We start from the raw sequence: 24,239 nt of genomic DNA, 5'->3' as shown, positions 1-24,239 counted from the left end.
CAGGCCCTCAAAATGTCTAGAACTGTTTTACAAACATTTATTGAAACTGTATATGAATTAGGGCCTCATGGGGCCCCATATACTTCTGCCCCCTCTAGTTACACCCCTGCGTAGATAAAGTTGAAGACAAAGATCAGAACAAAATGAGGCTAGCAATGATATTCTCATCTTTGTTTCTCACAACCTTCATCATTTTCTCCAAAATGATGCTCCTCGTTTGCTGACCTAAAGTCCAGACTTATGTATGAGCGATAAAGGTAACAAAGATGACTAAAACATGGCTAGCAATGATATTCGTGTATAAAGCTGGCCATAGACGCAAAGATCTGATCGTACGAATCGAGGATTCGTACGATTTTCGGAACGTGTGTGGAGAGTCCTGACATTTTTCGTCCGGCGGAGATCGGTCGTTTGGTCGATCGGACAGGTTAGAAAATTTCTGTCGGCTGCCGATAATATCTCTGCGTGTATTGCCGATCGTACGATTTTCAGTGGGAGACTGTCACTAGCTTTGGTTGGACATAGATATCGTACGATTGCTGTCAGGGGCAGAACATTGCTGATCTGTTCTTTAACTAATCTGACTGGTAAGACTTTGATCTGAATGGTTAGTGGCGGGTCGGGAGATGGGAAAGTCCGATCGTACAATGATTCGTACGATCGGATCTTTGCATCTATGGCCAGCTTAATAGTCACTCCCATTTTCGTGGTGCCTTGATACACTTGGTTTCTGGCTGGACAACAGTGCTCGTATATCTTTTTCCACTTTGTCTTTAAAGGGGATGTAAAGGCAAAAATATAAAATCCCATTTTTACTTTCTTTAATGAAAAAGAAATCTATCTCCAATATACTTTAATTAAAAAAAATCTACTGTGTTTTTATAATAAATCTTACTGTAAGCAGTGAAAATCTCCCTTCTTTTACTGCTGTGGATAGGACGGTCCCCAACTGCTGTGCAGGTAAACGATCATACTTTCAAATGGCAGGGGGAGCCCCCCCACCTTACTTTCCAGAACTCGAGCAGCATAGTTGGATTCCCTGTAGAGATTTGTATCCAGAGACTCAGTGCAGTCTTTATATTCTGATTATTAATCAGTCTTACTGTATTGGCTTCTATGGCAAATATTATTTGACTTGTGCTGTTTTGATAATTTATGACGATCCCTAAGCTTAACCGCCCAACTGAAGCCCAGACCACACTGAGCATGTGCGAGTCTTGATATTGCAGAAATGTCTAACAAAGTTACAAGATGACAGCCCCCTGCACCAACTTTGAAAGCATAAATAATTTGTCTTATTAGGCTGCTGGTGCAGTCAGTTCATGTTTATATTCAGTATACAAAAGGCAGCATTTCTAACCTTATTCTATTTTAGACTTTAGTTGCCCTTTAAGTGAAGAAGGGAAAACCCTCCCTTCAGAATTAAGGCAGATAAATGTAAGTGATTTTCCTGCATTTTAGCAATAATATGTTAATGTTTGTCTCTCTCCACCTTAAATCTTCCAATTGCTGAAGTATAACACTTTGCAGAAATGCTATATTAAGTCATTGAAGCAACTGATGAAGGCAGGTGTCAAAAGGTTGTTGTTGTTCGTAGCTATTGGTCTCTGGAGCTAGGAGTATTTTTTAATAAAATTGTTAAATGTTCTGACCTTTTTAGATCTCCGGTGTTACTGTGTATTGATCTACTTCCCTAAATATATACTGTGTTCCCCCATTGGGTCTAGGGGTATTGTTGTGGGCCCCATGCATTGTTACCCTTTGATACTATTTTTTTCTTCAGTTTTACTAAAAGAAGGCACCAAAGCTTACACAGTTGGCAAATTTGTTAAAATTAAAGCTGGGGCCTTCATTACAGAGGAAACCATTCTTCCTGGCTTGGTATTCTAGGCAAAACAAGTAGTTAAGATTCTCATTAAAGTCCAAGTGAAGGGCAATTTTTGTGAACGTATTCAATCAAAATAAAGGAATTCAAGGAACAGATTGTGATTTCAAAATTAATTTCACTAAGATGATTTGCATTGAAAGGACATGTGAAAATGGGTGCGCTTCAAAGCTTTTTATAATACAATACATTTGTGATGGTTTTATTCTTATGAGTGCAATAATTATTTCACAAGATGCAATTATACATTGCCTCATGTTTCTGGGATTTGGAGGTTTATCCAACCTGGTGACATTTTACCAGAGGTGGCAAAAGCTGCTGTCAATCCCAATTTCATTTAAAAACTACTGAAAAAATATAATTTTATATAATAATATATACTGAAAATATAAAATAGTTGCTAAAATAGTCCATGTACTGCATACCAAACTCGTGTGCAGCGCTGGACCATGTCCATAAAAACATTTATATTAAAAAAAAAAAAAAATACAAAAAGGTGACATCTGTTGGGAAATTGATCGGCCAGGTCAAAAAATCTTTGTCGGTCCCAGTGCAATCTATCTATGTTTGCAGGGCCAAGCAGGCAGCTCCCCTTTGTTTTCCTGGCAAATTGGTCTTTTTAGTTGATGGTCAATTCGTACGATCGTTCTGAGAAGATCTTGGTCTCACGATCAGGATCTGATCTTTTAAAAATCTCAACATCTATGGCCAGCTTTACAGCCAAAACCTGCCTGTCTACAATGGGAACAGTAGGAGCTGATCTCGCCACCATCCACCTATGCGCCCATTTGTTCCCATCGTAGAAAGGCAGGTTTTGGCTGTAATGGGAATAATGTAAGGGAGGCGGGCCGTCAATACTTTTAATAATGTTTTAAACCTCTTAAGTTACTTCAATTGGAGTAGACCCTCGCACACCCGTTGTGCAGCTATATAGATTAGCTCGGTGCTCAATGGATGGAGGATACGGTAACCTCCCGGTAACTGGAACAAAAGAACACACCTATGTAATAATTGTGAAAAGCACCAAAGTAATTTTATAATAATCTTTTTTCTAATATAAATGCATTTCATGTATCTTTGATAATATGGTAATTTTTATATTGAAAAATTTTTTGTATGGAAATTGATTCTTCACATATTTTGCATAATGATGCACTAATTGGTTTGCCTTTATAATGTTCATCTGCACTATGTAGTATGCTTGACAAAGGGGCGGAGCCCTGAAACGTTGCACCACCGCAGTAAAAACTTTTGCAAGGGCTTGCCCTGCAGATACAAGTCTCGTGTGCCGGTGTGTTCTTTTAAACCTCTTAAGTTCACTAATAACATTCACAGCGGACAAACAGCCATTTTTGGGAACATCAGGACAAAATGTTGGTGAAAGAACTGGGGAAACATAATGTAAAATCGGGGAAATGCAACTGTTGAAATGCTTTCTAAATTGTTGTGACCACAAGAAACGTATAAAAAACTGAGATTTGGCTGTAGTAGATATAAATATTTTGGCAGTAGCATAACTACCATACAGACCTGGGGAACAAGGAGGCACAGACACTGTATGGAATTTTCTACTTCTGGTTGATCTGCCTTCTCCAGCTGCTACAAACAAACAAGTGGTGTTAGTGGAGGAACCAACAGCAGGGGTGGGAGTGAGGCACTGGCGCAAAAACTCAACTTGGCAAGTTCAGGCCTTTCAAAGTTTTTTGTCGCAGGAGGGCTGGTCTCTTGTCGTTACGCCACTACACATTGCCATGGAAGAGTTGGCCAATCCAGTGTGTAAGAAGAGTAAGCTTTACATACAATTGCATACCTTTCTTGTTCCCAGAAATCCCTGACCGCTAGGACTGCAGGTTGGACATCTGTGGCATTCCGTGTATGGCGTTGTCAAAACAAATATGAACTAAAATTCTCATGAACTGCATAGTTTTAAAATACCACATTTGTTGTGCCACACTGCCTGACTAAATAGTTTGTGTAACTGTGAATTTGCAGTTTCCTGATTCCATTCATAACAGGCATATTCTTCACATTCCAACAGAAGGGTTTTTTTTTTTATCTGATGACTTGGATTATATTGCTGAGAGATTCCATACTTGGAAATTATTAATTTCCCTCCAACTCCCTGTATCATCCCTGATCTCTGGGTTATATGAGGTTGGAAACTTGTTTTTCTGCTCCCTGTTGGTTTTTTTTTTTTCCCCTTTCCGCTCGTCTGTTTTGATTCCATATGTATAAGAAGTCCCTCCCAGATAATATTGACATGGGGCATTTTAATAAAGCTCAGTCCATTTTAAAGGGGCTTCTTGTAGAGGAACCCTGGCATCACTTGCACGTCTGTCACTCGCACGACTCAGTCACACGTTTACTTTATCCCTTGGGAAGTCACAAATACGTTTTTCAAATGCAACAAAATAGTGTTTGCAATGAGAAAACAGATGAATCGTTTATGTGTAGTTTCCCATTCTGACCACAGTTTAATTAACAGATGAACTGCCACACAGGTATATTTAGAAATGTTGGCGTTTTCATCATACAGCCATTATTTTCACCCTTTTGCCCCGGGTAGAGCTTATAATATAATGTAACGTGGGAAATTCTTGCCCTGCACGACTTTAAAACATCACTTTACAATTAGAACACAATGCAAGTGTGTTACAAATATATCTACATAAATATAGCGGGGCTGTCCCACTAAAACATTTTGAACAAGACTGGAGGATTAATAGGAGAGGGACCTGAATAGAAATGAAATAAAAAGTAACAATTACAACATTTTAGCCTCATAGGCAATAGTATTTTGGCTGCCAGGGTCCGTGATCACAGTTTGAAGGCTGGAAAGAAGGCAAATAAACTTTAGAAAATGAAGACCAATTTAAGTTGCTGAGAACACAGAATTCTAAAACATCAAGGGGCAGATTTATTAAGGGTCAAATTCGAATTTCCTTTTTGTTTTTTAATGGTTAAAACTGTCAAATTTGACTTGGGAATTATCCAAACGTGATCCAAATTTGATTTTTGAGATTTATCATACTCTGGCCCTTTAAGAATTTGACTATTCGCCACCTAAAACCTGCCGAATTACTGTATCGATATTCAATAGGAGAGGTGCAGTGACCAATTTGGAGATGTTTGTAGCCTCGAATCGAATCAAGTTTAGCCAAATTCGATTTTAATTTTCGAGAGTTATACATATTCATTTTTATTAATGAATATTCAAATTTCAAGTAAAATCTAATTCATGTGAGTTAAGAAAAAAACTTGCATGAATTCGAAATTTGACCCTAGATAAATGTGCCTCCCCATGTAACTTAAAGGTGAATTAACCATTAAAGTAGAATTCAACCGTTTTCCAAAAAACCCTACCCCCACCCCACGAAGACCCCCTCTTTCATTCCCCCCCAGCCTAGCTGCCCCCCGGGGAAATGCCCATAATGTTATACTTACCCCTCTGCGCAGATTTAGGCATCTGAGTTCACTGCAGCCATCTTCCGGGGTCTTCGTGTCTTCTTCCGGCGTTCAGCAATTTCTGTCCTTTTCGGCCCATGTGCAGTTGTCTCAAACCGGCGAATTGCTCCAACTACGCATGCGCCGCTTCACCGGTCTCCCACTCAGCTTACCGAAGACATAGAAGATGGCTGCGGTGAACTTAGATGCCTGAATCTGCACCAAGGGGTAAGTATAAAGTTAGGGGCATTTCCCCAGGGGCCAGCTAAGATGGGGAGGAGGGGGTCTACGTGGGGTGGGGAGAAGGGTTTTTGGAAAACGGTTGAATTCTCCTTTGAGTGAACTAGTTGTCTTGGGTGACTATAAATTATCCTCATTCAAACTTCATTTTCAAAACAAAAGGTTACTAGATACAATACAGAAGGAAAATCATGTTATACTTGGGGGTGCCAAAAGTTAGGCATCCCAGGTGATTGTATTTACTTGCCTGAAACCCCGGGCCGGTTCTCCTACCAGGAGAAAACTGAATCGGCCAGGGGTTATTCCAGGGAGCACCACGGAGCGCTCCTCTTCCTGCTTATTCTTTCTTTTTGTGGCTGTGCATGCGCAGTAGAGTGAAAGGCCAACCTTTAAAGAGAGTAAGTAAAAATGCCCTTTCTTCTCCTGTAACAAGCATTGACATTTCAGCTGTTTATTATTCAATTACAACCCCTAGAATGATCTGAGCTCAAATAGCTGCAATGGGGGGCAGTGCCCAGGTTTGAAAAATATTATCCTGTTCTGGTCTTACTTGTTATTTTTTGTGTCTTGCTTGAAGTAACTAGGTTATAAGAATATACTGCTCTTCCATTTTCATCAATTTAGAGAGGGCATATGTAAGTATTGACAGTAAAGCTCCTACTTTCTATATATTTTTGTAAATGTTTTTTAGGGAAGTTGAAAGAATGGACTTTGATACTTTATGGGACATCTGAACACCCCTACAATCCAATTAGTGCACAACACTCAAGAACAAGAACATTGGACATTTCTGCCACTGACTTGGAACCATCTAAATCGACTGTGATCCAGAGTCACCTGGAAATCATAGAGGAGGAGGAAGAGTATTCAGGTAACTGAAGTTTGAAGGGCATTTAGGATCAGATTGGGTTGGGCCCAACAATTATTTGCTTTAGATATTCTGGAATGTCTGATACAGCATGGCTTCACATTTTAAAAATTGTTGTGAACATGGCACCTTAGAGGGAGGTTTGCACTAAATGTCTGGAAACCAGTGTCTATAGTACTGTAAAAATAGTAAGCAGTTTGGAAGGGACACGTCATTTGAGTAATGTTAAAGGACAAGTAAAGGTAAAATCACTGGGGGTGCCAAATGTGCTACCTATTATCAATCACTTACCTGATACCCCAGGCCAGTGCTCCTGTTAGCAGAAAATGGTACTTTTGAGTGACCACCATAAGGTGTTCATTGTGTTCAATGGCCCTGGGCCAGCTCATGCCTAGTAGAAAGAATACAATTTTTGCTATCTGGGGCAAAGACCCCCATTTGAAAGCTGGAAAGAGGCAGAAGAGGAAGTAATTGATTCAACAACTATAAAAATGAAGACCAAATGAAATGTTGCCAAGATTAGGCCGTTCTATAACACACACTAAAAGGTGAACTACTCATTTGAGTATTTCTCTCTTTGTAATGTTCATTATTCAGATATAAACTGCTGCTTCAGAGAGCAAGACATTTTAACATATATTTTATATATATTCAAAAAAAAAAACCCTTTCAGAAACTGCAGTGCTCATCTTATCTGTGACCTTTGTGTAAACCATTGCTGTACTCTTTTTATTGTCTTGAAGGTCCTTGCCACCCGGAGTGCGGTGACAGAGGGTGTGACGGGCCGACCGCTGAGCAGTGTCTTAACTGTGTTCACTATAGCCTCGGAAGTGTCAAAGCTGGCAGGTATTGCGCTAAAGTCAAATGTCACTTCAGCATTCGTTTAATAAGACAGACTGGATTTGTTTTAATGGTGGAAAGAAATAATTTTGTGCAAAAATGGTCAATATTATAGCATAAAGATTGAATGACTGAAACCTCAGGAGAAGCATTGAGATATTTAACCTTTCATATGATGTTTTTAAACCAAAATAACTTAAATTTCCATACGCATGCTGCATCAATTTGCAAACAAATTAGCATAAGGAGAATAATATGAATTATTTTGGCATACTTGTAATTACTAGACTTTAACGCAATAAAGGGGTGAAACATCCCAATTTATGATGGTCTCCATTCCTATTGTTATCGGAGCATCACAACTCTAGAATTACTTTGTAAATATTGCTGTCCGAGACCGTTCAACGGCATAGGAAACTAGGCTTATGTTCTTCTGCCTTAAGTAAGACCATTTAGACTGTTAAAGGGGATGTAAAGGCAAAAAATTCAATTTTTAATTTCTTTAATGAAAAAGACCCCCCCCCCCCATCTACCTTCCTGGCCAAGCCAAATCCAAAAAATTGTGACTTTTCATCACCCAAACAAGGAAATCAAAAAAATTTTTACTGCATGGTGATTATGGTTCTCTTTCCCCCTAGGTTCCCTAATTTATATATTCGTATTTGGTTTGTTTTTCGGACGAATCTTTTACAAAGGATTTGGGAATCCTAAAATAGTGGATTTGGTGCATCTCTAGTTTGTTTCCCTGTAGAGCAGTTGGCAACCGTGTAGAGATTCGTATCCACAGCTGCCTGAGCAAGTCAAGCTAAGGGGGAATATCATTGCATACAATCCGATTTTTTTCATAAAAACGGTAGATTTTTTGATTGAAGTATTTTGGGGATAGGTTTAGTTTTCAAGTAAAGAAAATAAAAATGGGATGTTATTTTTGCCTTTACATGCCCGTTAGAGCAGTAGGTGCGGATGTGATATTGAGAACCCTGCTCATTCATTATGTAATAGCATTCTCTTTGTTGTGGTGCAGGAGGTGTGTCAGTTCCTGTCCCTCTGGCTTCATGGCAGATGTGGCTGGCCGCAGATGCCGGCGCTGTTTTAGAGGATGTGAGGCATGTTACGGACGAGGACACAACCAGTGTAGCTCCTGTAAGCGAGGTTTCTACCTCCAACTGGATAGTAGCTCCTGTGCCTTCTCCTGCCCACTAGGGACTTATGCTGATGAAAGTAAGGATGCCAGCCCTGGAATGGGATTGCCTTCTCTCATCTTACTCAGGTTCTCTTCTTACCTTTCCCACTGCTCCTTTTCTGTGGCCTGTGCTAAAGAGTCCATGTCCCATGCTCCCAACAAAGCGGATTACTTCATTAAACTATATTTTCAACCCAATTATTAAGTTCGTTTGAGCAGTTCCATTTTTGAATGAAGCTACCTTGTCAGGGTGAGCATGGTAGTTCCTAGTCATTAAAAAAAAAATAATCATATGGAGATAAAGCTGTTTGTGCAAAACCTAGTTGGGTTTTTTTGTGGCAAAAACTATTTTTTTTTTTTTACTTTTTGTGGAAAAAAAAACCTTTTTTGTATTATACCCCGATGCTGCAAAAAGCCAGAATCTGAAAATCCGCCATCTCAGACTTGTCGAGGTTCTGTATAAGAAAATGGGAGAGGCACCTATTCCAATTTAAATTTATCATGGTCTGTGCTGGGTTAAGCCTGGAAATCCGACCTTTTCTGGCAAAAATTTAAAAAAAACAAAAACAAGTGGTTCGGTTTTCGCAAATCAGTTTTTCAAATTTTTTCATAATCCAGTTAAAGAAACTAAAGAAAGTGTTTAAAGTAATGAAAATATAATGTACTGTAGTGCTGCCCCGGCATGTTTGCTTCAGAAACGCTACAATAGTTTAAATAAACAAGCTGCTGTTTAGCCATGGGGGCAGCCATTCAAGCACAGGACACTCATTGATAACAGATAAGTTCTAAAGAATCACATTGTATACTACAGAGCTTATGTTATCTAAGTTTATTCCATGATATGCCTATGATTATATATTGGTGGATACGAAACACGTTAGGAAGTGTAACTTTTAGTTTCATGGAATAAACTTGTAAGGGGGAATTACCAACTGTCGATCCCCTTACATTAAAGACAATCCAGACGTTACTTGGTGCAAACACTCTGACTTTTATTTGTCCCAATTCCTCACACCCCAGGCAAATTCACATACAAACAGGCATTCACTCTGTCATAGGAGGATCCCACTTACATCACGGGTTTCCTACTTCCCAAAGGGATCCACCCGGAATACTGGAGAAGGGCATTCACAGACCGCTCCAGCCTACCTGCTTCGACAATCCGGTGCTTGCACTGCACCTCTTTGCCACTCTCACAGACTCACCCACTTCAGTAATCCGGTGCTCCTTCAGCACCCCTTTGCTATTCTAGTCGGGGGGTTCCTTTGCTGGCAGCTTCCTGGCCCAAGGCCCTCATACCCTCTCTTCTCCTTTCTAACCTCTAGGATTCCTAGCTCGTGGGGTATCCACGGGGGCACTATCCCTTGGGGGCATTGAGCGGCCCTTACTTAATTACCTGTCTCACGCACCTAGTGCCTGCTCAACTTAAATCTTACTAACTTAGCCTATCACTATGGTCTGTCTTTTGTTCTTACCGGGCCTCTTCTATCCGGACCTTTCACCCTTGACAGTTCTTTTCCATCATCAGACCCTTAAAGGAACAGTAACACCAAAAAATTAAAGCGTTTTAAAGTAATGAAAATATCATGTAGTGTTACCCTGCATTGGTAAAACTGATGTGTTTGCTTCAGAAACACTACTATAGTTCATATAATCAAGCTGCTGTGGAGCAATGGCGGAAATTGAAAAACGGCTATATGGCACAGCTTAACGAATGGATAAACCATTAGACAGACAGGACTTATTTGCTATCTGCTGTGTAACCTGAGCCTTTTCTCCTTTGAATGGCTGCCCCCATTGCTACACAGCAGCTTATTTATATAAACAATAGTAGTGTTTCTGAAGCAAACACATCAGTTTGACCAGTGCAGGGCAACACTGCATTATATTTTCATTACTTTAAAACACTTTTATTTTTTGACGTTACTGTTCCTTTAACCCTGGGTGTGGCTCCCTTTTATACCCCTAGGAAGAATCCTCTAGTGGCAGGGGAAATAATGACACTTGTAATTTTGTTACACTTGACTGCCATCTAGTGGCCATGGACCCACATTACACTTATCATTCTGAACACACATTTTGTTCACAGCCTTACAAACTTTGATTTTACTTCATCGGCTGGCTCCAGTAGTGTGTACTTTTTTTTTTCTAGTTGTATCCTCACCTCAAGCTACGGGTTCAGGGTGCGGCACCCAAGCCATTTGCCGTACCTTGGTGAGTGCGATAGAAGCTGATATTATTTTTTTTTACACAGTGTATAGATTGAGTCCGAAGGCGATGGAACTGGGGTTCAACAACCAGATCACTTTCTCCATTGGGTGAGCTGCAGTTCAACTTTGCAGCTAATTGTAATGCTCGGAGATATATGGTTCCGTGCTATTTATTACTTGATCATTAATTTATAGTTTGATTGGAGCCGGTTGTATACATTTTATTCTTATCTGTTATTTGCTGTGTATCCTGTGCCTTTTCTCTTTTTTAAGCTTTGAATGGCTGCCCCCATAGATACACAGCAGCTTGTTTATATAAACTAATCAAGTCATGTGAGGGGTGTTAAATTGTTTGCACTTGCACATTTTTTTCTATGCTTGACAAAGGGGTCTGACCCCGAAACGTTGCACGTTTGCAGAATAAATACGCAAGGGTATAACCCTGCTGTTACTTGCCTTTGAGTGCCAGTGTTTTCTTGGATAGTTTGCTGAGGAGGGTGCCGATCCCTCCCAACACCGTGCACCAGGCGCTGAATTGCTGAAGGCCAGGGATGTGCGAGTGGGCTACAACACATTGCCCCCATAGATACACAGCAGCTTGTTTATATAAACTATAGTAGTGTTTCTGAAGCAAATACACAAATTTTATCAGTGCAGCGCAACAGTACATTATATTTTAATTAGTTTTAAAACTTTTTTATTTTTTGGTGTTACTGTTCCTTTAAATAGTTTTATTTATTAATAAACAGCCTTAAATCGGGCATGGGAGTTTGGTCAAGCTTTTTTTTTTTATTATTAGGAGATAAATTCAGATTTTAGTATATAACCCCCCCCATGATGTCGTCTACTTACAAACAGTATATATTGCCTTTAATATTGCACTTATTTTACTTCCATTGCATTTTTTATTACCATATATGTAAAATAGGGAAATCGTTTTTTACCTGGAAAGAGGGAAAAAACAAACTGGTAACCTTGATGTTAACGTTACTTGTCCTTTGACATTCACTTAATTGGCCTGCTGTACTGTGCTTTACAGCATGTAAACTAGAGTTCACGCCATCCCTTGTTCACTCCGTTATGTACCGTTGTGTATTTTCATCCTTATGTTTTTCTCACATCTATATTTGTAGTCCCTAACATTCTACCAGAATCTTGTTACTCTTGTTTAAACATCTGTTTTTGTAGCTTGGACTGTGTAGTTTACCAAGTTGCGACACAGCACTGTAGGACTATAGAGTAACCAATATAGAGTAACCAAGCACAACTAGAAATGTGCGACTACAATGAGCTAGGGGGAGCCCATCTGGGCTTTTAACCTAACTTTGCCATCACCTTTCTAGTTCTTTGGTCTTTTTCCATTCAAATTAACTATGAAACTATGTAATGTCTGATATAAATAGCAAAGTCCATCAAGTTCAACCCCTCCAAATACTTATACAGACCTATCTTAACCCTCACGTGTCTAACTATAACAATACCTACACTAAACTAATTGTAGATCTTAGATCCAAATAGTCTTCGATATTATGCTTGTTTAATAAATCATCCAAGCCACTCTTAAAGGCATTAACTGAATCAGCCATCACAACATCACCCGGCAGTGCATTCCACAACCTCACTGTCCTGACTGTGAAGAACCCCCTACGTTGCTTCAAATGAAAGTTCCGTTCCTCTAATCTACAGGGGTGGATTCTGGTGTATTGATCCTTTTTATAGAAAAAACATCCCCCCGCTATTTGTCTATAATGCCCTGTAATGTACTTGCAAGTGCCATTTCTCCAGAGAAAACAACCTCAACCTTGATGGCCTTTCCTTGTAATTTAAATCCCCCATCCCATTCACCAGTTCAGTTGCACGTCTGCACTCCTTCCATCTGATTAATATCCCTCTTAAGGACCCGAACCCAAAACTGCACTGCATACTCAAGGTCTTACAGGAGACCTATAAAGAGGCAAAACTATTGCTTATTTTCAACCCTCCTGTTAATGCCATCATTTTATTGAAGACATAACTTTATTTGCTTTAGTAGTCATGAATGACACTACCTAGAGTTATTATTTTTATCCACAAAGTGTTTCATTGGTGTTTCTGATTTCATAAGAATATTGCAGTGAATGCCCTGGCTTAGTGTTGTACAGGTTAAGTTCCTCTCAACCCCAATCTGACCCAAGCCTGCTAACACCCGCCTCCTCCCCTCTATTTATTGGCCCGTGCCAACTGCCGCTGATGATGTCACAAAAGGGGTGGGGCGAACACGTGCCTATAAAACCAGAATCGGGAATCTGGCAGTGTAAGGTTGCCGGGCGTGAAGAGCTCAACCGAACCCGCCCATAAATGGTGTGCTGAAGCCCGCACATAACCACTCTGGCTATTCACTTTCACTGGTACTTCATTTTTACTTTTTTGATCTTTTATGAGAACAAAGCTTTAATGATTTTCTAGAAGCTGGGAAGAGGCACTTGCGATCTTTCTGCTTGTTATTGTTTGGTTGTAAATATCTTTTCTTTACTTAATATATTTTCTTTACTTAAGATCTAAAGAAATGCATCAGATGTCAACAAAACTGTAAGAAATGTGTTGGGAGCTCAGAAAAATGCACATTTTGCAAGGATGGGTTCAGGTGAGTCCTGTGTGTCCAATATGTTTAATAATATTTAAGGAGCACTAGCAGTAATGGCAGAAATGGACATTGTGTAATAAATACTGGTTCCTCGGTGTTTTGCACAGTTTTTGGTAAGCCATGGTTAAAGGGATTCTGTCATGATTTTTATGATGTCGTTTTTATTTCTAAATTACATTGTTTACACTGAATTATAATTCACTCTACAATATAAAATTTCATTCCTTAACCAACAAGTGTATTTTTTTAGTTATAATATTGGTGTGTGTAGGCGCCATCTTGGGTCATTTTGCCTGGTCATGTGCTTTCAGAAAGAGCCAGCACTAGGATGGAACTACTTTTTGGCAGGCTGTTGTTTCTCCTACTCAATGTAACGAAATGTGTCCCATGACAGTATCCCTTTAAGGTCTGTGATTTTGACCCTGTTGTAATGGCTTTAACAATAAGATATATAGGACTCCACAACATTATAATAAGCCATCTGTAGGACGGTATACAATATGCACAATTATAAAGGGGCTACTTTAATTCTTGTTTAAATTCAGGCGTTCAGTACTACACGTGATTATCAGTTCAGCGAAGAGTACTCTGTAATTTAGGTAATACTAATATACAGCAGAGCATATACTGGTGTCATCTGATTAATATCCAAAAAAAGTTTAACGGCCACCAGTGGACTTGACAGCCTTTCATTCCCATTCATATACCATTTTAATTACTGCTTTCAAATAGTTTTAATGTGCAAAGGGCAGTGAGTAAATGCGAGTGCCGAGGGATTGGTAAAGGTACCATTAAGCCATTCGTTTTATTCAGAAATCTCTTGGCACTGTTATTTTTGGGCACCATGAATGAGAAGAGCTCTTACTTTCAAAGAACTGAATTCTCACCTTGGCTTGTGCAAATATTTGTTTGGAGCTGTGTAAATAGGTGACAGAGTAGCCAGTTTAAAAGGGTTATTGTGTGTGAAGAAATGAAGAGGCAGCTTATCTTTTCATTTAATGACACAGGGACCCTTTCAGGTCTGTGGCAAAAGAATCTTCATTGATTACATTTATTGTGTAATCATTGCAAATATACTAATTGCTGCTGATAAAAAAGTCAATTAGAAAAATATCCACAGCACACAGGCTGCTGCAAGCAAGGAACCCCTTTCACGTTTATTGCGGAAGTAAGCAACGTTTCGGGGTCACGCCCCTTTGTCAAGCCAGATAAAAAAGGGCAGGATATGCAAATAGGGTGTGTAAAGGGACAGGAAGCTTTTTAAAAAGGCAGAATCAAATTTACACTGACCAAGATATACCTGTAACTACCCATGCCTCCTCCAATAGCCTGAAGAAAGAAAGAAAAACTGTCTGCACATACAACAATAGTTGCAAGAATAAAGGTGGCCATAGATGCAAAGATCCGCTTGTTTGGCAACATCTCCAAACGAGCGGATCTTTCCCCGATATGCCATTAACAAACATGGCTATATGGGGGTTAATCTGATTGTTCAGCCGTATGGCGAATGATCCGATCCGATTACGATGTGTCCTGGGTTCCGGCGGGATCGGTCGGGTCAAAATCAAACCTGACCGATCGACCAAACGACCGATCTCCGCCGGACGAAAGATGCCGGCACACGCCACACACGATCCGAAAATTGTACGAATCCTCGATTCGTACGATAGGATCTGTGTGTCTACTGTATGGCCACCTAACGACCACATCTTGCATTTGTTCCTTGTGTTTACAGTGAGACCCCAAACGACAGAAACAGCAGGAAGTAACTAGAAGCTGCAACTCCACTTCCTCATCTGCAGATGCACCATGTACTTCCTAATATGATACAGAAGAAGAGTAGATTTTCAAACATGACGCCTGAGCATGATATCCTTTACACATAGATATCTGCTGGGATTGTTGGCCTCCTATGCACATATATAATATATATATATATATATATATATATATATATATATATATATATATATATATATATATATAATATATATATATATATATTATATATATATATATATATATATATATATATATATATACAATTTTCACTACGTGTATGGCAGGCCAACAATATCTCAGATACACATGTGCTATAGATATCAGTCAGGTGGTGGATCAGCATAATGGTGTTCCCAGAAATGGCGATCACATGGGCCATCTTTGATTTTCTGGCCCTCTGTTTATCTTGGATATTGGGATTTACTTTACAGAAATTTCTTAAGAGTCTGATCTAGAAAAAGGAAAATACCCAACAAGGGATAACTTGGTAAACTGCACTTAATTAAAAAGCCTTCACTGCATGAAAAGGCTGTCATAGTAGCAGTTCAGGTATGGGATTCATTATCCGGAAACCAGTTATCCAGAAAGTTCTGAATTACGGAAAGGCTATCTCCCATAGGCTCCATTATAATCAAATAATCCAAAATTAAAAAAAAGATTTCCCTTTTCTCTGTAATAATAAAACAGTTCCTTGTACTTGATCGAAAGTAAGATATAATTAATCCTTATTGGAAGCAATACCAGCCTATTGGGTTTATTTAATGTTTACATGATTTTCTAGTAGACGTAAGGTGTGAAGATCCAAATTACGGAAAGACCCATTATCCGGAAAAACCCAGGTCCCGAGCATTCTGGATAATAGGTCCCATACCTGTACAAGCAAAAACATCAGAAACATATCAAGGAACCCTCCTATAAACTCTCCTATAATAATTGAAACCATGCTTTTAAGGGTTACTAAAATCTTAAAATTCACCACAATGCAGATGTACAGGTATGGGACCTGTTATCCAGAATGCTCGGGACTTGGGGCTTTTGGTTAATGGATCTTTCCATAATTTGGATCGTTACGTCTGCTACAAATTGTAAACATTAAACAAACCCAATAGGCTGGTTTTGCTTCCAGTCCAAGGATTAATTATATCTTAGTTGGGATCAAGTACAAGCTACTGTTTTATTTTTATTATTATTAAGAAAAAGAAAATTTTTAAAAATTTGAAAGGTTTGGACAAAATGGAGTCTATGGAGACTGCCTTTCAGTAATTCGGAGCTTTCTGGATAATGGGTTTCTGGATAAATGATAACGTGTATTTTAAAATCTTTCCAGATAAAATATATTTAATGCAGCTTCCTTCCAGTTGGATTGTAGCATTTGCACTAGTTGCACTTCTAATTGGAAGAGATGCATCAGTCTAAGTGAGATTACCTAAGGTGCAGACAGGTGAATGTGGGATGGAATTGTTAAGATTCCCATTATTTTATTCTGGCCCAACTACATGAAACAACCACCTTGTTTAGCTGGCATGACCGTTTGGGATCTATATATTTATTCTATTTATTGTTAAACCCTTATGTCCACCTGGAATAACATTTCTTACCTGGGTTCATTCTTTAATTACACGGTATTTCCATTATACTGCCTCCCCTAATTACACAGTATTTCCCTTAAACTTGCCTCCCCTACAAGTAATGAGATTTTCACTTCTGTCCATTCTCACTGGCATCTGGATCTGATTTATTCTTACGGACACAATAAGAAATCTGTTAGTTGGTAAGGGCTGTCAAAAAAGCAGATCTGTTTATAATTCAAAGTAACTCATGAGTTCCCATTATGACATTGAGCACTGAGAAGTAAGCAGGTGCCAGACATCCTCTAATGTACAAACAAGCCTACACTCACAGTCCCATAGCCAGGACAGCAGAACTGGATCAGAACTTGTATTAATTGAGGGTCATCATTTTCATTCAGAGTCAGAAATGTAATTGTTGTGGGGGAGGGGGTTGTAGTTAGATGGTAAATTCTGCCTTCCATGCATTTGGGATAAATATGGACACCTTGTGAGAAATGTTTGTCAACTACAATATCCTCCATACTTTCCAATCAGTCTTTTGTGAGCTATAGCTGAACAACATCTAGGAGGAATCAAGATGATTTAGAACAAGGCAGCCCCCTGAATGTGTTTTTTTTTTTTTTTAAATGTGTTACTGTTTTAGTCTTACAGGATCCCTGTGTGTGCCAGAATGTGAGCAAGGGACCTTCTACAATACAGTTCCAATGAAATGTGAAAAGTGCCACTCGTCGTGTCATACATGCATGGGTAAGAGCAATATTAATCTTTAGAGTTGATGAAAATATTTACACTAGTACACGTTGAACTTGGTGATTATCTTATTATAGGAAGAATGCAGGTTTCTGTTCTCCTCTTTATGTCCATAAATGAAGATGTACTACTTGCAGTGGGATGCTGCTGATGAAAAAGAGTAACTTGGCAGAAAGCTGCATAATGAACATAAATATTTTGCTCTGTCCGGTTTGTTTTCCCAACATGGGTCTTTGCGAATGATTCTGTGACGAATCCCTTGTAGCTGAAGAAGCTTGTCTGCTCTGTGGCTTTGCCACACACACTGTTGGGAAAATAGCTGGGTGGGCCTGTGGCATGATTTAGTGCTGGAATACCAGAGTGATTCCTGTGAATTCAGATACTATAAGACAAGACGACCGCTTATGGGTGTCTTCTTGCGGTTGCAATCTCTCAAATACATATGAACATTCAGTACTAGGAGGTTAATTATTAGATACTCTAATGAAACTGTTGCTTGGTCTATAATAAAAATGCTAGCACTCCTCAGGACATGTATTGAGTTGGTTCCAGGTGGGATTGGTATGTAAACCGTGCTAGATCATCTGATGCATACCAAACATGGTTTATTTTTAATCCTCTTGTTTAGGTTCCGGAAAGGAGCAGTGCACACAGTGTGCAAGAGACTTTCACCTACATGAGTGGCGATGTGTCCCTGCCTGCAGCCCAGGCTTCTATTCCGAGGATGTTCCTGGGCTTTCCCACAAGGTGTGCAGACGGTAAGTTATCCTAATGCAAATATCGCATTATCAGCTGCAAGCATGTTTACTGCATGTTTACACTATATGGACAAAAGTATCCAGACACTCCATATAAAATGGCATATTTCAAATGGTGCCTGGAAGCAATGTCCGGTCAAGGCTATGTCGGGAACATGCTGATTTTATGGGTAAGCAGCTGCACACAGGTCCTACCATCACTAAGCATAAGGCCAAGCATCTGCTGGATGGTGCTACTGGATTCTGGATCAATGGAAACACATTCTATAGAATCATAAATCACACTTCTCCATCTTGCAGTTTGAGACAATTCAGGGTAAGTCAGGAAAACCCTACCTGCCGGAATGTGCAATGCAAACACATATTATACACATATTAGTATACAAGCTTTATAGTCGAATGAATAATGATCTAAGGATATTTTTCATCATTTGATCTAAGGCCCCTGGCTCCAGTGAAAGCAAATCTTAACACTGCACTGTACAATGCCATTCTTGACCATTACATGCTTTGTACTTTGATACAAACATTTGAGAAATGCCCTTTCCTGTTTAAGCACAGTAATGCCCCCATGCCGAAAGTTAGGTCCATATGGAATGGATTTGCTGAAATAGGAGTGAAAAGATTTGATTGCCTAGAAATGTGTTTCAGTATTTATATGCAGTGGATTGTGCTTGGCTAAGGGGTGATTACCTGTAAGTTAAGTGGTACACCTGGTGCATGTTGTGAAAGGTTATAATACAGCTCACCATTATTTACATAGTTACATGGTTAAATTGGGTTGAAAAAAAGACAGTCCATCAAGTTCAACTCCTCCAAATGTAAACCCAGCATCCATACACACACCCCTCCATACCTTCTCATAAATTATATATATCCATACTTATACAAACTATAGAGTTTAGTATCACAATAGCCTTTGATATTATGTCTGTCACATAATGAGTATTATAGAACTGATATAACTACGGGTTAGTTCACACGAGGAGATTCTGGGAGATTTTGTCGCCTGGCTACTAATCGCCTCTTCTTGTGGGCGACAATCTCCCTGAACTACCTCCCCATGTCTTCCCATCCGCTATAATGAAAAGTCGCCTGTGCTAAAGCACATGCAAAGCTTTGTTTTCTGATGTCACCCAAAGTTGCCTCTCAAGGCATTCACCCGAATCTCCTCGTGTGAGCTAACCCTGAAGGCCTCCAATCAGGGGCGGGCCTTGCCAGCCGGCCGCCCTAGGTAGCCCAGTCATTCAGCTCGCCCCTCATCCCAGTCTCTTGTGCATGTGCGGTGCCAGCGGCGTTTGTGTGTGCACGCAGTGGCGTTCTTGTGTGCAGCAGCACTCCGGTGCAAGTCCAGTTAGCTCCATGTATGTCGTGTAGGCTCTGAAGCACCAGGTCCGCACTCTCTTGCTTCGGCGACTGAATCTGCTCCTCTCCCTCCCCCCGGCTACTGATCCACTCGCACCCAAAGGCTCTTTTCAAAACCACCCACACAGCACCATTTACCGGTGCAAATCCAGTGCCAAGTCCGGTCTAGGGGTTGGTAGAAGGGGTAGCTGCCCAGCTCCACCCAAGTCGTTGCGCCCTAGGCAGCTGTCTCTTCTGCCTACCCCTAGTTCCGGCCCTGCCTCCAATAAATATAGCCAATATTATGGGCTAATAATTGTGCTTTAAGTTTTATCACTCAGGGGGACAGCTGTTTCTGTGTTTAACTTTTCTACTTTATAATTGCTGTGGTAATAACTGGATCTGACTTTTAGGTGTGAAGATAACTGCCTAAGCTGTGAGGCAAGTGGAAGGAACTGTGTGAGGTGCAGAGAAGGTTATAGCCTCCTCAGTGGATCTTGCGTCTCTAATAACACTTGCAACAATGGTAAGTTTGTGCCTCTTTGGTAAAGTACACAAAATATAAAAATCCTTAAGTCCCCTTTAAAGAGAAGATCAGAAATAGCAATTTTATGTGATTTCTATAAGACATTCAACAAATTGGGCAGTATCAAGTGTTCTCTACCAATGCAAAGGTGATCCGGCATTTATAAAGGCAGCCAGAAATTTCAGCTTGTTGTCATTGTGAACCGAGTTCTACAGATTAGATATTTACAAAGGCATCCTATCGTTATATTTGCACCAATGCGAAAATGTAATGGATATATTCAAGTGGGACTAAGTAAAGCAGATGTGAAGAAAGCCTAATACTGTACATTTTCTGAAATACAACATGAGAGCAGGACTTTACTAACCCTTGGTTTTTGTTTGGCACCTTCTCTCCTGGGAGCAGCTGACGAGATGTTCTGTGAGATGGTGAAGTCGAGCAAACTCTGCGAGCGGAAGCTGTTCATCCAGTTTTGCTGCAGAACTTGTCTCCTAGCGGGATGACTCTTGGCACCACGACAGACTGCTTGCAGCTTACTATGTTGGGTGGCTGTTCTCAACATTTGATTAGCCCAGAATGTACAACACACCCACTCTATTTACAAATGGTGCAAAGCTTGACTAAACCTACATTTTCTGCGCCAGGCATATCTCTGGTGATGAAAGAACTCGTCATCTTTATTTTAAGTTTGTGTATGTCACCTCTTTGCTTTTATTAGCGCCATTCTCTCTTATGACTAAATATGTCAAGACAGACTTGGAGTGATTTCATTCTAAAGAAAGTATTATAACATAACACCATCTCGCCTATTACCTCTAGAACCCACTGCATTGGCCACCTTGCTGCCATCACATGATGGATGTCCATGGGCAATCCTTTAATTTCAACTTTAGTGGGCAAAGGACACCTGAAAGGGACCCATGTCACTGGTAACTTGGAAAGCCATGAATATTTTCCTATATGGGAGCTTGGGGCAATGCTAGATAGGCATATTAACATGTGGCCAAATGCTTCCAGGAGTTAGTCACAAAAACGACTCCATACATGGAACCAATCTATTTTTAAAAAAGCCAATCACATTCAGTTAGAAAGCATGAATGCAACACATAGTTTAAACTTTAAACAGTAATGCACGCATCACCTATCACACATAGTAAATTCAGGGTGTTTGTAAAGCAGATTTCACTTCTCCACAAAGGAAAGAAAAGAGTAAAAGAAATCACATTTTGGTTGGGATTCTTAAATGCCGTCACTTTCTATCACGTCTATAAAGCCTTGGCCAATGGAAAGCATTCTAGGGTTTAAGCTTTACTTGCTTGAATATTTTCCACTGCATTGGCCACCTTGCTGCCATCCCATGATGGATGTCCATGAACAATCCTTTAATTTCAACTTTAGTGGGCAAAGAACACCTGAAAGGGACCCATGTCACTGGTAACTTGGAAAGCCTTGAATATTTTCCTATATGGGAGCTTGGGGCAATCATAGGCATATTAACATGTAGCCAAATGCTTCCAATCACGAAAAACTACTCGATGCATGGAACCATTCTTTGGGCTGATCACATTAAATTAGAAAGCCCAAATGCAGCGCCTATATACAGTACATAGTTTAAATGTATTATTGCTAATTTTCATTCACTATTTCAGTGTAGAATGTAGCCACTAACAGACCTAATCTATTCAGAGCACTTGCTTTTTATTTAAGAAAATGCACACGTCGCCTATCACACGTAGTCAATTCTAAAGTCAGGGTGTTTTTAAAACGCATATCACTTCTCAATCAATGAAAGAAAATAGTACAAGAAATCACATTTTGGTTTGGATACTTAAAATGCTGTTACTTTCAATCATGCCTATCAAGCCTTGGCCAATGGGAAGCCCTCTAGGATCCATGCTCCGTTGCCTGTGATCAGTTTATTCTTTAAAAGGATTTTGTTTAATTGCACCCGCAGCAACTGGAAAGTGCAACACACACATATATTATACACTTACACGTTCTGGAATAAAATGTTGTGTTAATTGAACTTTTTTTTCCTCTAAAAGAAAGGCTTTTTATGCAACATCTGCTGTGGTACACAAGGTTATGATCCGTAGGCTGGAAGTGGGAGAGAACACAGCTGCATTTCTCAAACATTAGTTTTAACCCGCCATGGCAGATTTTTTTTTTTTTTTTTAGAGTTGTAATAACCTGCAGTGGGAAATGGGGGCTGAATCTGAGGGGTGTAAAGTATAATAATTTCCATTACAATGAATACATTGGCACTGTATGTTTGAGAATTTTTGGTTTTAAGAAATGTGGGCTAGCGAAAATATGTATAATATATGTACAGATTTACTTTAAAGCTAGAGTCTTCTGTCTTGCCTGTAATCTGCGGGGTACTGGGGTGTCCTGCTGGGTTTAGATGAATACCAAATTGTTATGTAATTTCACCCTAAATATCCCTGTTTCCTTTGTACATTGAAACTCTGGTTCTTGTTTTGTATAACATATTTGCCAGTAGCCATTTCCCTGCAATCTTGCAGCCCACCGAGACCGTAAAAAAGAAGTTAAACTTCAGTTTTAATGTAATGATTTAAATTACGCAGCACTTTTTTTTTTCTTAACTTATAAGATCATTGTGTTTTATTATTTTTCATAAATGCCATTTTGTATACCATTTATTTTTTTGTCTTGTGTTTATAATGGCCATCTTCTGCCAGGATGGAGAAAAGAGCACAGTGAAAAGCAGTGTAGATATTTTCATGTTAATTGTATATTAGGGCAGCTGTGGTCCCCTGCTGATTGGGGAGCCGATTGGTCAAAGAATAAGGTGTTCATTTTGGGGTCAGAGTACACAGGCAGGTTCAGGGAGATTAGTGGCCCGGCAACAAATCTCCTCTTCTTCGGGGGTGACTAATCTCCTCCAACATCGGCTAAAATGTATATCGCCGACGGGATGGCACTCGGAGCGGTTCTTTGTCCGAAATTGCCTGCCGAAACTTCGGGCGACTTCAGAAAACAAATCGCTCCGAAAACTAATCTGCCTGTGTGCCCTGACCCTAAAAGGCCAAAATCAACACCCTATTCTTTGACTCCTATCTCCAATCAGCAGGGGGCCACAGCTGCCCTTACCCTTAGGGCAGTGGCAGATGGGGAGATTAGTCGCCCAGCAACAAATCTTCTCTAATGTGCACGACTAATCTCCCCAAAATGCCTTCCTGCTGGCAAAAATGGGAATTGCCAGCGGGATGGCATATGTATTGCTTCTGAATTCCGAAGTTGCCCCAAGTTTCCTTGTGAAGCGTTATTAAGAAGAATCACAGTCAGACTAGGGGGTCTGGACCCACTGGGGCTGCCTTATCACGGGCCTGCATGCACCTACTTTGGACCCCCAACTCCCCTGCCAACTTCAGCCCCCCTTCAGCGCCTCTACCTCTACCCCGCTTCCAGACCAGTGTTTACCTGCGATTTTTTTCTATCGGTCGGAGCGGGGAGAGATCGCCAGGCAGGTGGGAGCAGATGCCGCCCACTCCAACCCTGATCACAATAGTGTGTGCAAGGCATGGTGGGGAAAAAAAGTTTTGTCTGAAAGAGAGCTGTGTGTAGAGATTCATGACCTTCTTTTACAAGGTCCGTTTCATGTAAACATGTATAATTTGTGTTTTTTGTTACTAAAGGCGCGGTAAAGTTGTACATTAACCCTTTCGCTGCCGGCCATTTTGGTCAAACTTGTATTGCCAGAACAGATCAATATATTGTGTGTTTTTCAGGACAACCTAAGCTTTCAAAATATGCTAGAATTTTGATGTAATGCTACTTCTGTAACAAGATATAGGCTTCTAAATGCCAAAAAATGAATAAAAAAAAGTTTTTCCTTAATATAAACATATATATATATAGTAGGCACCTACTTTATTTTATGAAAATACAACTGGTTTAAAAGGTCATATATCTCCTGAATGTGCCAATACTAAATCTGTGTAATTTTATGGAGATTTCTGACTTGTATAGTTCAAAAACTCCCAGCAGTACTCTACCAAAATTCCAAAGTGCTTCTCCAAAAAACTGCATACTTCAAATTTCAAGTACAAAAATGTCACTAATAGTAGGCTTACACTAGCAAACCATACATTTTTGCAAGGAAACAATTCTGATGAATCCAAAAATGGGTAAATATGTATTTCTACTCCAAATACCAAACCCAAAGCTTTGTTTTCATTGTGTCTGAACATG

At 39.8% G+C, this 24,239-nt stretch overlaps 1 protein-coding gene across 1 annotated transcript in view; it reads left to right on the top strand.

Moving 5' to 3' along the window:
• Window positions 1-21,822, top strand: part of pcsk6.L (proprotein convertase subtilisin/kexin type 6 L homeolog) — a gene marked incomplete at both ends in the record, with an annotated part of 85,480 nt that extends 63,658 nt beyond the window's left edge. The window contains 8 exon segments of the mRNA NM_001092998.1: window positions 6,261-6,440; window positions 7,181-7,283; window positions 8,302-8,498; window positions 13,206-13,293; window positions 17,290-17,393; window positions 18,025-18,154; window positions 19,912-20,024; window positions 20,430-21,822. Of these exon segments, the coding sequence (NP_001086467.1) occupies window positions 6,261-6,440; window positions 7,181-7,283; window positions 8,302-8,498; window positions 13,206-13,293; window positions 17,290-17,393; window positions 18,025-18,154; window positions 19,912-20,024; window positions 20,430-20,527 (1,013 nt within the window).
• Between the last annotated feature and the right edge of the window lie 2,417 nt (window positions 21,823-24,239).

The sequence above is a fragment of the Xenopus laevis genome, chromosome 3L, assembly GCF_017654675.1.
Source record: "Xenopus laevis strain J_2021 chromosome 3L, Xenopus_laevis_v10.1, whole genome shotgun sequence".
NCBI lineage: Eukaryota > Metazoa > Chordata > Amphibia > Anura > Pipidae > Xenopus > Xenopus laevis.
The sequence above is the reverse complement of the archived record's forward strand: the minus strand, read 5'-3'. Positions and strand labels throughout refer to the sequence as shown.